This window comes from Oncorhynchus tshawytscha, unplaced genomic scaffold (genome assembly GCF_018296145.1).
Source record: "Oncorhynchus tshawytscha isolate Ot180627B unplaced genomic scaffold, Otsh_v2.0 Un_contig_6829_pilon_pilon, whole genome shotgun sequence".
Lineage (NCBI taxonomy): Eukaryota > Metazoa > Chordata > Actinopteri > Salmoniformes > Salmonidae > Oncorhynchus > Oncorhynchus tshawytscha.
This window is the reverse complement of record NW_024609670.1, coordinates 1-15,582: the sequence shown is the minus strand read 5'-3', so window position 1 is coordinate 15,582 and position 15,582 is coordinate 1. Positions and strand designations below refer to the sequence as shown.

The window sequence follows — 15,582 nt, the reverse complement described above, 5'->3', positions numbered from 1 at the left end:
TGTCGTCGACATCCACTGAAGATCTGCATGGGTAGAGACAAATGCAGAAGAGCCGGGCCTCTTGTAAAGGTAGCTGAGCTGTCTCTATGGCGATTGGTCCAATACAGGGGCCTGGACCACCCACCAAGAGGACTAGTGGGCCTGTGGAATGCTTTATACTGGATTGCCTGTCTGTCTGTGTCCCCCCTATTACATCTCCTCCTGTGGCCAGCTCACAGCTGGGATGGTGGTTGGGGGGTGGCGCTAGCGTCATCACTACCTAGGAGAGTGAGAGGGTGTGTGTGTGCTTGTGGAGTCTGTGTGTTTATGAGAGAAATGTGTGTGTGGGAAAGCTCTTAGATGTGTGTGAGCCAGGGAAAACTAGGCCTACCACAGGAGGCTTCTGACGGAAGGACGGCTCATTATAATGGCTGGAATGGAGCAAATGAAACGGCATCAAACACATTCGATACCATTCAATTTATTCTGTTCCAGGCATTACGATGAGCCCGCCCCCCCCATTTAAGGTGCCACCAACCTCCGGTGATGCCTATACCTAGGACCTTTTTTCTGGTCAGTTCAGTTGGTCATGGATCCTACTCATGACTCATACATGGGTAGGGTCCATGAGACTAGATCAATGGAACAACTCTGATAGATTACAGCTGAGCAATAGAACGCAGATCTTTGAATTTCTAAACGGTAGGTGAGTGTACAAACACAGTCCATGTAGATCCCTAACAAATCCTCCACCTGTATCCAAAGAACCCTCTAGACAAACATACAACAGGCAACAGTACAACATGTTGACATTCCTGCTTGGATAAGCCCCCGCTCCAATAGGACAACAGTGTTGGTTATGCCGTTGCCCAATGTGTATCAGTGTTTGCAGATCAGGTCAAACAGTGGCGTGCCACAGTACCAGGCTGTGTCTATATTTGCGGTGATCAGCTCTGTGACAGACTGACAGAACACCTGGCCGGGGGCCAGGACACACTGAGAGGTGTGTGGGTGTGTGTGGTGATATGCTTCAGTGACATTGAAAGACTAGAGCAAGGTGACTCAGTGCTGTAGGGTAGGCCTACTGTTTGGATGGGTCTGTGTCAAGGGTGTGTTCGTGTGTGTGTGTGTGTGTGTGTGTGTGTGTGTGTGTGTGTGTGTGTGTGTGTGTGTGTGTGTGTGTGTGTGTGTGTGTGTGTGTGTGTGTGTGTGTGTGTGTGTGTGTGCGTGTGCGTGTGCGTGTGCATGTGCATGCGTGTATGGGTAGTTACATGTACATGTATGTGTATGGGTGTGTGTTTGAGGTTGGAGAGGGTGTGTATTTGCTTGAGCGACATGGAGACCTAGAAACTTCCAGATGGAAAGAAGAAGAGGGAGAGCCTGGCGGACTGATGACAGACTGTGGGTGGGGACCATAGCGATGCCACACACTACAGCGACAACTATCAATCATCTGGTTGCTATAACCCCCCAAACACATATGCCAATACACTGTAGATCAAACAATCTCACATGTTGCTCACTTGTCACTGACATTAGCTGTGATTGGCTGTGGCCTGAAACTGAGCAGCTGGCTTCAATAGAAAACAGGAGTAGCCTACATGTTACTGTGAAAACATATTTTGGAGTTCCATGTGTGTTTAATGTGGTGTTAGTGACAAGCCTCTGATCTTTCCTCACTTTGTCATTCTGTCAGGTATCCTATATCACTTTGCCCTGAGGCCTGATACTGTACCTCCAGAAGACAACCTGAGGCCTGATACTTCCAGAAGACAACCAACCTGGGTTCTGATACCTCTGGAAGACAACCAACCTGATGCCTGATACTTCCAGAAGACAACCAACCTGAGGCTTGATACTTCCAGAAGACAACCAACCTGAGGCCTGATACTTCCAGAAGATAACCTGATGCCTGATACTTCCAGAAGACAACCAACCTGAGTTCTGACACCTCCAGAAAACAACCAACCTGGGTTCTGACACCTCCAGAAAACAACCAACCTGGGTTCTGATACTTCCAGTAGACAACTAGCCTGGGTTCCGATACCTCCAGAAGACAACCAACCTGAGACCTGATACCTCTGGAAGACAAGCATCCTGAGACCTGATACTTCCAGAAGACAACCAACCTGGGTTCTGACACCTCCAGAAAACAACCAACCTGGGTTCTGATACTTCCAGTAGACAACAAACCTGGGTTCTGACACCTCCGGAAGACAACCTGAGGCCTGATACCTCCAGAAGACAACCAACCTGAGGCCTGATACTTCCAGAAGACAACCAACCTGAGGCCTGATACCTCCAGAAGACAACCAACCTGAGGCCTGATACTTCCAGAAGACAACCAACCTGAGGCCTAATACTTCCAGAAGACAACCAACCTGAGGCCTGATACCTCCAGAAGACAACCAACCTGAGGCCTGACGCCTCCAGAAGACAACCAACCTGAGGCTTGATTAACCCAGAAGACAACCAACCTGAGGCTTGATTAACCCAGAAGACAACCAACCTGGGTTCTGAGTCTGCCACTAGCACAGTCAGTGTAGTCAGCTCAGCTATCCCCATTGAGACCGTGTCTGTGCCTCGACCTGGGTTGGGCAAAACTAAACATGGCGGTGTTCACCTTAAGACCTCCTCCATTCCTCTTATTATTGAAAGAGATTGTGATATCTCACATCTCAAAATAGGGCTAGTTTATGTTAGATCCCTCACTTCCAAGGCAGTTATAGTCAATGAACCACTGATCATAATCTTGATGTGATTGGCCTGACTGGAACATGGCTTAAGCCTGATGCATTTTCTGTGATAAATGAGGCCTCTCCTCCTGGTTACCCTAGTGACCATTTCCCCAGTGTATCCTGCAAAGGCAGAGGTTTTTGTCTTTTGAGCTTCTAGTCATGAAATCTATGCAACCTACTCAATCACTTTTTATAGCTACTGTTTACAGACCTCCTGGGCTGTATACGGCGTTCCTCACTGAGTTCCCTGAATTCTATCGGACCTTGTAGTCATGGCAGATAATATTCACATTTTCGGTGACTTTAACATTCACATGGAAAAGTCCACAAACCCACTCCAAAAGGCTTTCGGAACCATCGTCGATTCAGTGGGTTTTGTCCAATATGTCTCCGGACCTACTCACTGCCACAATTATACTCTATACCTAGTTTTGTCAAGTGGAATAAATATTGTGGATCTTAATGTTTTTCCTCATAATCCTGAACTATCGGACCACCATTGTATTAAGTTTGCAATTGCAACAAATAATCTGCTCAGACCCCAACCAAGAATCATCAAATTGTTTACACTATATATTTTACCTCTTGGTAATGTCATTCGGAAACATAATGTTAACTTTCATTGCTATGTGGACGATACACAGGTGTACATTTCGATAAAACATGGTGAAGTCCCAAAATGTCCCTTCCTGGAAGCATGTGTTTCAGACATAAGGAAGTGGATAGCGGAAAATGTTTAACTTTTAAACTCGGACAAAACAGAGATACTAGTTTTAGGTCCCAAGAATCAAAGAGATCTTCTGTTGGATCTGACAATTAATCTTGATGGTTGTACAGTCGTCTCAAATAAAACTGTGAAGGACCTCTGGACCCTGATATCTCTTTTGACGAACATCTCAAGACTGTTTCAAGGGCTTTCCATCCACGTAACATTGCAAAAATCATCCATGCTTTTGTCATTTCTAGATTAGACTACTGCAATGCTCCGCTTTCTGGCTAGCCAGATAAAGCACTAAATAAACTTCAGTTAGTGCTAAACACGGCTGCTAGAATCTTGACTAGAACCAACCCCAAAATTTTATCATATTACTCCAGTGCTAGCCTCTGTACACTGGGTTCCTGTTATTAAGGCTAGGGCTGATTTCAAGGTTTTAACTGCTGACCTATAAAGCATTACATGGGCTTGCTCCTACCTATCTTTCCGATTTGGTCCTGCCGTACATACCAACACGTATGCTATGGTCACAAGATGCAGGCCTGCTTTTTGACCCTTGAATTTCTAAGCAAACAGCTGGAGGCAGGGCTTTCTCCTATAGAGCTACATTTTTATGGAATGGTCTGCCTATCCATGTGAGAGAAGCAGACTTGAAGATCTTCTTGGGCTATACTCTGCCTTGTCTCAGCGTAGTAGGTTGGTGGTTGAAGATATCCCTCTAGTGGTGTGGGGACTGTGCTTTGGCAAAGTGGGTGGGATTATATCCTGCCTGTTTGGCCCTGTCCGGGGTTATCGGACAGGGCCACAGTGTCTCCCGACCCCTCCGGTTTCAGCCTCCTGTATTTATGCTGCAGTAGTTTATGTGTCTGGGGGCTAGGGTAGGTCTGTTATATCTGGAGTATTTCTCCTGTCTCAGCCTCCAGTATTTATGCTGCAGTAGTTTATGTGTCTGGGGGCTAGGGTAGGTCTGTTATATCTGGAGTATTTCTCCTGTCTTATCCGGTGTCCTGTGTGAATTTAAGTATGCTTCCCTCTAATTCTCTCTCTTTCTCTCTCTCTTTTCTCAGAAGACCTGAGCCATCGGACCATGGCTCAGGACTACCTGTCCTGATGACTCCTTGCTGTCCCCAGTCCAACTGGTCATGCTGCTGCTCCAGTTTCAACTGTTCTGTCTGCAGCTATGGAATCCTGACCTGTTCACTGGATGTGCTACCTTGTCCCGGACCTGCTGTTTGGACTCTCTCTCTACCGCACCTGCTGTCTCTAACTCTGAATGAGAGGCTATGAAAAGCCAACTGACATTTACTTCTGAGGTGCTGACCTGTTGCACCCTCTACAACCACTGTGATTTGTATTATTTGATCCCGCTGGTCATCTATGAACATTTGAACATCTTGGCTGTTCTGTTATTATCTCCATTTTGCACAGCCAGAAGAGGACTGACCAGAGCCTGGACTCGGAGCCTAGTTCCTCTCTACGTTTCTTCCTAAGTTCTGGACTTTCTAGGGAGTTTTTCCGAGCCACCATGCTTCAACATCTGCAGTGCTTGCTGTTTGGGGTTTTAGGCTGGGTTTCTGTACAGCAAGTTGTGACATCAGCTGATGTAAAAAGGGCTTTATAAATACATTTGATTGATTGTTCAAAGTTAGAAAAAGGCCGTTTTCAACCAGATTTATGCAGTTTTCTCTCTATGCCTAATCTGACCTTGAACTATGCCGGTTTCTGCTATCGTCAGTCAACGTTTGATCTGATTGAATCTAGGCCTTAATTCCACCACCTTTAGATGTGAGGAAACCATGAATAAGGTCGGCGATCCTGCCGGTTCCAAATAGAAAAAGCATCTACTTTCTTCTTCCTTGTAGAAATAACAGCATTCTCCATGCACTATAATTTATAAATGTATAAATTATAAATGTATAAATTAATAGACATAGCAATTGTTTTAGAGAATTTTTCCTTATGATCCCTGGAGACTAATGTGAAACCTGTCATATGGAAGCAAACTGAAAATCATATCAACATGACATGTATGGCGGCACCTTTTCCACAGTGAAGTAGGCTATGAATAGCTGTGCTGATATTCCGAATTTTTATTGCGTGTGCGCTCAAAATTTGCGTGTATGATATTTGGAGACCCAAGGTAAAGGTTTCTGTAGTGCTGAACCTGCTGAGTTGATGTATGTGCTTTAGATTTTTTTATTATATGCCCGGGATCTTCTCCGTTTTATCTTACAATTTGTATCATGTTAAATATTAGCCACTATCGGGAGCCACCATCAGTTATACCCACGTAAATTTATAACTGTCATTTTAGTGCTGGTTTTCTTCAATTTGTAGCCTACATTTTGCATCATTCCATTCCGTTTACCTTTCTTTTCTCAAGCCCCTGTAGTTGTTTCTGAGGGTCGTTAGAATTAGTAGATCATATTAGGATAACATTGTGCGATAACTTGGGACAAGTAGCCTATTTGAATCATTATGGAACTCAGACCACACGTAGCAGGTTTAACCTGGAATCTGGCGCACGGTTCACGACGACTGGACTGTTGTCGTAGAATTCCATGATTAGTAAGGATTAGAGTAGATTTATAGATTTATTGTTCAAACCTGATTGTACACATTCCACCTTCCAATAATTCAGGGTTTTAACTTGAATATGACAAATTTCAGGATGAATCAAACCACTGTATTTTTGATTTATCAATATATTTAGTGCGTAAAGTCTCTCCAAAACGTTACGTTTTATGATTAATAGGTCCATTCCAAACCATAAAATGTGCCTAAATAATCAACAAGATCAGAGTATTTTTAAATCTACCAGTTGGTGCTGAAGCAACATATATATTTAGATGGCTTTCTTTTATTGATCCGTATATTCTGAACCCGTCCTCTCAAAGTATTCTAGTGAGTCTGTCAACAAAATTCTAATTAAAGGTACACCGTATTTAAAGGGATTGCTTAAAATAAATGTACTGAAAACCCTATTGAATGAAAGCACCAATAGAAAATGTGTTGGCCAGCAAGTGGGAGGCTTTTCAGTGGTTTAATTAAATGTATTCAGCGTCCGCAAGGGAACCACACCCCCAAAGCCCTAATCATCTGCATTAGATAAATCTGAACACTAACTACTGAGAAGTGCGGTAGAAAGACGTACATTCCCTAAATCGGAATTGGCCCCAAAGTTAATACCTTACAAGTTGGGTAAGGTTGGAAAACAAGTTGCAATCGGGATTCAAACTGGCAACTGTGCGGGTCGCAACCCATATGTGTAACGCCCACCTCCAACCTACCATCTCTAAGCAGAGATGTGCAGTATTTCAATTCTGAGTATTTAGTCATTTGTATTATACTGGTCAGAACGCAAATATATTTGGTAACAAAATACTTTTCTATACCATTTTGTGGCCCCCTTTCACCCTGCATTGATATCCGAAGTCTGATGGCACCATGGTGTGATAAGAGCGCCTGCTAAATTAACTAAATATAAATGTGTGTGGAAAATGGACAAATCGGTATTATAATGGCTACGGCCCCAAAACAAGGTTTTGTCTAGACATGATACAGCTTTTGTCAAAATGGACTAATTCCTAGCAGGTTTAGGAAACTTTATGCAACAGGTTAGGATAATAAACTAGCAGGTTGGGTGAATTAGGTTAAACTGTATCCCTTCTAGACATGACCCTAAAACAAGGCCAATAATAATACCCAGTGTGCTTTGTTGTTCATTTTCACATATACATTTAGGTAATTGAGCAGACACTCTTATCCAGAGTGACTTACAGTCAGGGCATTAAGGTAGATAACATCACAGTCAGGGCATTAAGGTAGATAACATCACAGTCAGGGCATTAAGGTAGATAACATCACAGTCAGGGCATTAAGGTAGATAACATCACAGTCAGGGCATTAAGGTAGATAACATCAAGGTAGATATCAGTCAGGGCATTAAGGTAGATAACATCACAGTCAGGGCATTAAGGTAGATAACATCACAGTCAGGGCATTAAGGTAGATAACATCACAGTCAGGGCATTAAGGTAGATAACATCACAGTCAGGGCATAACATCACAGTCAGGGCATTAAGGTAGATAACATCACAGTCAGGGCATTAAGGTAGATAACATCACAGTCAGGGCATTAAGGTAGATAACATCACAGTCAGGGCATTAAGGTAGATAACATCACATCACAGTCAGGGCATTAAGGTAGATAACATCACAGTCAGGGCATTAAGGTAGATAACATCACAGTCAGGGCATTAAGGTAGATAACATCACAGTCAGTGCATTAAGGTAGATAACATCACAGTCAGGGCATTAAGGTAGATAACATCACAGTCAGGGCATTAAGGTAGATAACATCACAGTCAGGGCATTAAGGTAGATAACATCACAGTCAGGGCATTAAGGTAGATAACATCACAGTCAGGGCATTAAGGTAGATAACATCACAGTCAGGGCATTAAGGTAGATAACATCACAGTCAGTGCATTAAGGTAGATAACATCACAGTCAGGGCATTAAGGTAGATAACATCACAGTCAGGGCATTAAGGTAGATAACATCACAGTCAGGGCATTAAGGTAGATAACATCACAGTCAGGGCATTAAGGTAGATAACATCACAGTCATAGTGAGTTAAGGTAGATAACATCACAGTCATAGTGAGTTGAACGTTTCTGTGACCGTTACTGAGACTGTTGATGCTGCTCGGGGCAGCTACTTGCAAATCTATATCGGTATTTTAAAATATGTATTTTAATGAAATAGATTTCAAAATACAAGTATTTTGTAGTTTATGTTGATACATTGAACTTTATGGTATTTTGTATTTTTTTGCCCATCCCTGCCTGTACTGTAATAGATATACTTTACTCCACCATGTCGCCACACACGCACAACAACGCCATAAGTCAAATCTGTGCACCATTTTGATGGTTGTCTGCACCATCTAGTGGTAATCAGCTGTTAAAGTATGTGTGAGGCCTTGGCCACAGCTATATCCTACGTTTTCCCCAGGACTGGACCATCACCGCACCACCTGGCGGCACTGGTGGAGATTGCAATTGTTATTGATCTTTCTCAAGGTCTTTCTTACATTGATCCTCTTTCCTTGCCGCCTTCTCAAAACGCATTGGAAGAGAATATCCTTCAGATCTTCTATAGAAAGAGACGTTCCTTCCAGACCAACTTCTCCTTCTCAACAGAGAGACAACAACAACAAACAACTCTAACCTTGTTGTTTATTTGAATAAATTACATTGAGATATTTTAGTCATTTTTAACATCAAGCATATTGTCTTGTAATCCCGTGCAAGGGATGAAACCAAAACAAACAAAGAATCCAAAAACGACAATTGTGTGCAGCACAAACAATCCCTCGAATCACAATAGTTCTATATAATTACTGTATATATATGCATATACTTTATCACAGTTACAAAAATAAAATACGATACCGTAGATGCGCTACTACACACACACACACACACACACGGTGAAAACAAAATCACTGAAAAGCTGTACAGTCCTCATTGAGGGCAAAGATACACACGATAATTGTTTTAAAAAATATAGAGAAAAGAAAATGAAGGAAATATATAGCCTTTTAAAAAACTTGAACGCACAGCCAGTTCCAATCTGAATCTGCTTATTCTGCCAACAAACGAGACCGTTTCAAGTTGCGCTTCCCTTTAAAAAAAAAAGAACACTATAGATGGGTTTTCGGTCGGTTCAGCTTCATCAATAGTATCATTGCGCTATACTGTATCGGTCCTTTATCAAATAGACTTCCAGGAGGATTTCAATGAAGGAAAAATAATACTGACAGAAAAAAATAGAAAATGTACACTTCATAGATACAAACCACAGTAGACCAAACCACCTGTGGCGCATACAATCCCTTCTCCCTTCACAAAACACATACCAACCTCGGCCCAACCAAACCACACCCACCCAGTCACACAACAATGATAAATGGGTGAAACACTTATTGCCCTGTCTGTTACACACATACAGTTTCACATTGGATTTGCAGAAGGGAAAACCACTGAGAATGAAGTCCTCAAAATGCTGGAGAAAACCTAGATAGATCCAGAGGCCAGAGTTTGAAGTATACAGTAGTATCCAATTGCTTTAGTAGACTCTGGCCGTGACCCCACTCTCCCAGGGCGTTTCAGGGAGAGTGGGATATGCAAAAAAACACATTTCCAACTCACACATGCATATTAATACACACTTGTTCCCACCAAATGATGATTATTGTTATATGCAACAGTCTGTTGCTTTGGTACCTTATATTGTGTATTGTTACATGTGCGGCCATTCATTCCTGGGATATGACAAGGGAAGGACAATCAACAAGGGACAGGGACTAAGGATCCCCAGAACCTTCAGTAAACAGAAATACAGTATGGACCAGTACGAGCAACACATACCGTATGAATGGGTTATTTCAGACCGAGACTCCTGACAGAGAGAAGTTGCCTAGATTGCCTGACAACATTTAGACAAAGTGTAAGATACAAAGGGGCAGGGGAATTTGCATCTGGTTATTGATGTTAGTATCCTTGAATTAAATATGGTACCGTGTTCACTTTTTATAAAATGTTCCCTTTTCTGATTGAGACAGCATTGCTTGTGTATTCCATTGGCCTCGTAATACAGTATTTGTCTGTGAGCATGATCAGCTAAAGCTAGTCCTATCAGATTCCATGACTTATAGTCTTCAATATAGTGTTATTTGTTTATCTGACTAAAGGACATTCTGATACAGTGAAAACAACTTCGCCAACAGTTGAAGAAAATAAGGCTAAATCCGATAAGCGGTAAACTCCTATATGAAATAGCACAATACAGCAACCATTTTCACAAATATTTCCACGTCATTGGTAAAATACACACTGAGAAGAATTTTTAAACATGATTTCATATTATGGAAACGGTTCCAGTTTTTGCTTATACGCCACTTAGAAAACAATTGAACTACACAATTTAGTCTTTTGTTTCCGTAAATATTCATCGCCAATTTATAACCATTGACTCAAATACACTAGATGTAATCATGAGGCATACCTAAATCACACAGAGGACTTGTGTGATATAGAATGCCAACAAAACAATGTAGATCGCAAACGAACTACACCCTCGGTTAGAAAAGCGAGTAGATCTGCCATTGACACCACTCAGCCCTGCTGTAGGCCTACCCTCCTGCATAGGTGGCCAGTTTGGTCCAACTATGGTGCCTTGATTAAATCACACTGAATCCTTACATACCCCACTCTCAGTTTAGGTCTGTATGAAAAGACACATCAAACGATATCCCCTCCGTCATAAACATACATCTGTTGTTTAGCATGAAATGGACACGGTCTCTCTAGGAAACAATCCATGCATGCAAACAGAAGGCTACCCTTTTCAAACGGGAAAAACATATATTTAGCTTGAACGTACTTAGAAGAAGTAAATCTGATAAGATAAAACACTAAAACATGCCTGACCTACAGTGTCTAACAAAGTGTGAAACATGACCTAAACGTGATCTAACGGACCAGATAACCGCCCAGAAATAGTAGCCTACAATATGTGACGATGATGAAATTATGCTAGTCTAGAAGTTTCCACAAAGTACAGAGAAGGATAGTAACGGCCATTTTGAAAGACACACAGCCAATGTAAACCTAGATGAAGCCAGGAAAGACGAGGATTGAGGAACTGTAGAAGCTCCTGAAGGAAAAAAAACTTGAGGACAAAACCGAGACACTCTTTTTGGAAACAAGAAAAAACAACCATAGCATTTTATTGGTTTGATGGTAAATGTCCACGATGGCATTCAAAACGGCATCATTGCTTATTTTTCGTATTTTTTTTTCAAAAGTCTGTTTCATTAGCACTCGTTGGCGTGACACCATGCTGTTGTTGATCTCGCCACAGCCGATTTCGTTGTCATATCTTCATTGTAGTTAGATCTCCTTTTTAGCGGAGTGAAAGGGAGGGTTTCTGGGAATGTTTGGGGGTGGCGGGAGCTGGGGATGCAGGGATTAAGATTTGTCGCCTGGGAAAACTGCTGTTGCTGATTCGCCGTTGCCGTGGCAAAGACTTTAGGGCAGGGGCACCAGGATATCCACGTAGTTGACGGGGAAGAATCCAGAGCTGCCGTGGATCATGCCCTCGTACCAGTTGTCGTCGATCTTGTTGGTGAGAGTGATGATGTCCCCCTCCTTGAATCCCAGCTCGCCCTCGTTCTCGGGGTCAAAGTCATACAGCGCCCTGCAGGATGGCTGGTCTAGGGGAGCTGGAATGAGAGAGAGAGAGAGTGAGAGAGAGAGCGAGAGAGAGAGAGAGCGAGAGCGATGGATGGAGAGATGGTGAGAGAGAGAAAGAAAGAGGGAGGGATGGGGAGAGTGTGAAAGAGAGAAAGAGAGAGATTGAGCGGTGGACCAATAGAAAGGGATAGATGGAGAGAAGAGAAAGCAGAGTTACAGTGTATGGCTGGAGAGGTCTATGGTATAGACAGAAAGATGGGGGTGAATCCTAACTTCCACAAGGTCAAATATTCACTCCGACTCCAAATGACATCAATGGATGAGCGAAAATGAAGTTAATTCAACTAAGCGAAAATTCTACTTAAATAGAAGTTAGGGTTATTCCTATAGTAAAAGAAAGATGTAAGATTATCTCTGGAGTAAAGCGCTTACCTGGAGACCTTGCTGAAAGGGGGGATGGAGGGCAGACGGAGGAGGAAGAAAGAGAGGGAGGGGGAGACAAGGTAAAGAAGAGAGGAATGCATAAAAATGAATGTGTATTTAGGTGATCGATTGATAGACATATTGAACAGACAGTAGTGTTGTCACGATACCAGAATTTTGACATCGATACCAGGTTTAGTACTGTATCACGAAAACTCAATACCATCACAATACTCGATATCAAAATAATACCATGGCAAAAAAAGAAGGCATATTAGCCAAAGCCACAGAATGGCACTTGATCCAGACAGATAAACTTAGCTACTGATCTGTTCAATTGTTGGGCATCTTTTGAGTTCAATATCATTACATTCTAACTTTTTTAAGTTAACAATTTTCAGAGACAGCAATGTATCCATTAATGGATCAATTATACAATCAATTTGACTTTGTTTTGTTTTGTCTCGTGAACGACATCATTACTGGTTAAAAAGAGAGAGCACATTTTATTAAAGAAGCCACTTCTATGCAAATATCGAACCGTTTTTCATGTTCTAGTATGGATAAAGTATTGAAGTTTCGGTATATCGTGCAACACTAACAGACAGAAAGACAGACAAAGGGAGACAAGGCCAATCAGAGGAGAAAAAGACGTACAAATGTTGGTTTGTGTTGTCGATTGATTGATAAACAAATCGAAAAGACAAACGCACAGACAGAAAGGCAGATAGAGAGAAACAAAGACCGGAATACTGACAACAAAACCTTGGAATACAAACAGAGAGAGAGAGACAGGAGAGAAATCAGGAAACAGACTGGAGCCAGAAAGACAGTCCAAGAAAGAGCAAGAGACAGACCCGTTCATATGGACACACAGACAGAGTGATAAAGTAGAGGTATTCTGTCGTATCTCTCCAGAATTCACTCTAGGCTCACCTGGAGACCTTGCTGCAAAGAGGAAGAAAGAGAGAGAGCAAATGTGGGAGAAAGAGAAGAGGTATTTATGTTTAACTGCAATTGACATAGTTGTTTAAATGGATGGATGGGTGGGTTATGGCAGTGAACAGATGGCTTGGACAATCACCAAACAGATGGACGGAGACGGACGGACGGACAGATAGAAAGACAGTGATAGAAATAGACAGAGTGATATTATGGTATCTCTCTAGGGTTCACTCTTGGTTTACCTGGAGACCTTGCTGCAAAGAGAGAAAATCCAAATGCAAAGCAAGCCACACAGGTAGAACAAATACATTTGTGATTTATAGCATTTGGAAGTGGATGGATGGAGAGATGGGGAAATGAAACTATGGAGAGATGACGAGATTGAGAAATGAAGAGATATGAAGATAAGATGATCAGCCAGCCAGCCAGATAGATGGACAGACAGATGACTTAGCTCACCTGGAGACCTTGTTGCTGGATGGAATAACAGAAAGGAAAAGAGAAGAAAGAGCAGACAGGTATATATTTCCACTTGCCTGATAAGTGGATGAACGTAGAGACAGATAGACGATGGGAAAACAGACAGAGAGACAGAAATAGACATAAGGAAAAGAGAGAGAAGAGAGAGACGTTGATAGTGATGGAGAGAGAGAGGGATGGATTGTATTTATTATGGATTAGTTCCTGCCAAGGCAGCAGCTACTCTTCCTGGGGTCCAGCAACATGAGACAGTTACATACAGTTTAAAATACTACATAGCATTACATTTCATAACACCTAGTGATGTAGAGAGAGAGAGATGTCAGGTTTCATGGTAGGAGTGGAGAGTCTCACCTGGGGACCTGGATCCTTGGATGGCTCCATTGTGGTTTTCACTAGAGAGGTCCAAGGACTGACGCGGCTTAGGTATGAACTCTTTCTTGGGCTTGTTGGAGGAATCCCTTATCCTATGGATAATACATTGCAGAAACAAGCCCATATAGTGAAGAGGGTGCTGATCCCAATCCCCCCCCACCCCCTGCCGCATCGCTCGTTGAAAGAATTAATAGAATCTATTCATTCTATTTCTGCGGCATACCTAAGGTTTGGGGTCAAGGGTTATTGGGATCAATTCCATCTCACTTCTGGCGAATTCAGAGAATTCAGGAAAGGAATAATCAGGCGGTTTCAATTCTTGATCCGAAGACGATTGGCATGGTATGGTATTTCCCCCCGTACTCTCTACTAGGGTTGCGAAAATTCCAGAAACTTTCCCAACATTCACAGGTTTTTCTCCAACCAGGTTTTCAAAATAAAAAACCTGTGAACTTTGGGTAAATTTCAGTAATTTCGCAAAAATCCTCCGTACCTCCAGCCGGTACTGACCGGTCATGGAGACACAGATTATAATGATATATAATGATATATATATTATTATAAATACTGACCGGTCCTCCATCTTGGACTGCAGCTGGGTGAGGATCTCAGCACACTGACGATGGTACTCCACCTGGGCTTGGACCAGCGCGGCTAGCTGGCTCACCTGTTCAATCTGCTGACGCAAACACAAAAGGCCCAACGGGACGACTGTTACATATGGGCGGCGTGGCCCAAGTCCTACAGTATACATCTGGACTCTCTGGTCTGGCTAACATACAGAAACTACAGTGTGATACTGCAAGGTCAACACATCCGCCTTACTGTGTGACGACCCTCCCACTCGGTCTGCCGAATTCTCTCTCTTTGCTCTTGTTTTCCTTATTAGGATGTAGGTGGGCTCCGGTGTGTCCTGGGATAAATACACCTTTCCCTCATTCATTGGGGAGACTCTCCCCATGCAGACACACTGTTGGGTGTGGTATTTTTGTGGCTGTTTTGTTTGTTTGCTTTGGCACCTTTCAACACCCCTCATTATCACATTGCACGCAACCACACTTACACTACTGACTACACACACCATTGTTACTTGTTTAGTTTAATTGAGTTAATCAACATATTTTTGCTATACCTTGATCTCCATGTTCTCTACCTTTTTATTACGGGCTACGAGCCGGTTCGGGACAACTGGTTAACGTACAGATACTTTGATATGACAACACAAGGTCAAAAAAGACTGGATGGATCGATAGATGGGTGGAGGAGCCATTATAGAACGTAGAGCTCAACTGTTAATACAATTATTTATATCTCTATAGAAGTCCTGTTCATCTGATATCTGAGGCTCTAGGTTCCCTGATACTGCCTTGATGAGAACCTCCAGTCCACACAACACAACGTTACATGCAGACAATACACTGTGAGTCAAAGTCAGCCTGTGATGCTCTTCCACTGACTACGAGCTTTGAATCATGACCCCCCTCTGTTGCCGTGGTTGCAGCTGACCAGAGGGGGAGGTGACTTGTACTAGAGACTGGGAGGGAGAGAAGAGGACAGAGACTAGAGAATAGCAGACACAGTTTGCTGAGAAAAAAAAACTATTGAACATCAAACATGTGCTCAGTGATGGACAGAAGATGCAGTATAAAGACATGATGACTAC

General features: G+C 42.6%; 1 protein-coding gene across 5 annotated transcripts; it reads right to left on the bottom strand.

The window, feature by feature from the left end:
• Positions 1-8,658: 8,658 nt before the first annotated feature.
• On the bottom strand, positions 8,659-14,598 carry sh3gl2a (SH3 domain containing GRB2 like 2a, endophilin A1; the record flags this gene model as incomplete). 5 transcript variants are annotated; one of them, XM_042316808.1, is given in 6 exon segments in its annotated part: positions 8,659-11,725; positions 13,056-13,067; positions 13,307-13,318; positions 13,524-13,538; positions 13,899-14,011; positions 14,492-14,598. In XM_042316808.1, coding segments are annotated over 6 exon segments (453 nt in total), but the record flags the coding sequence as incomplete, so codon positions are not given.
• Between the last annotated feature and the right edge of the window lie 984 nt (positions 14,599-15,582).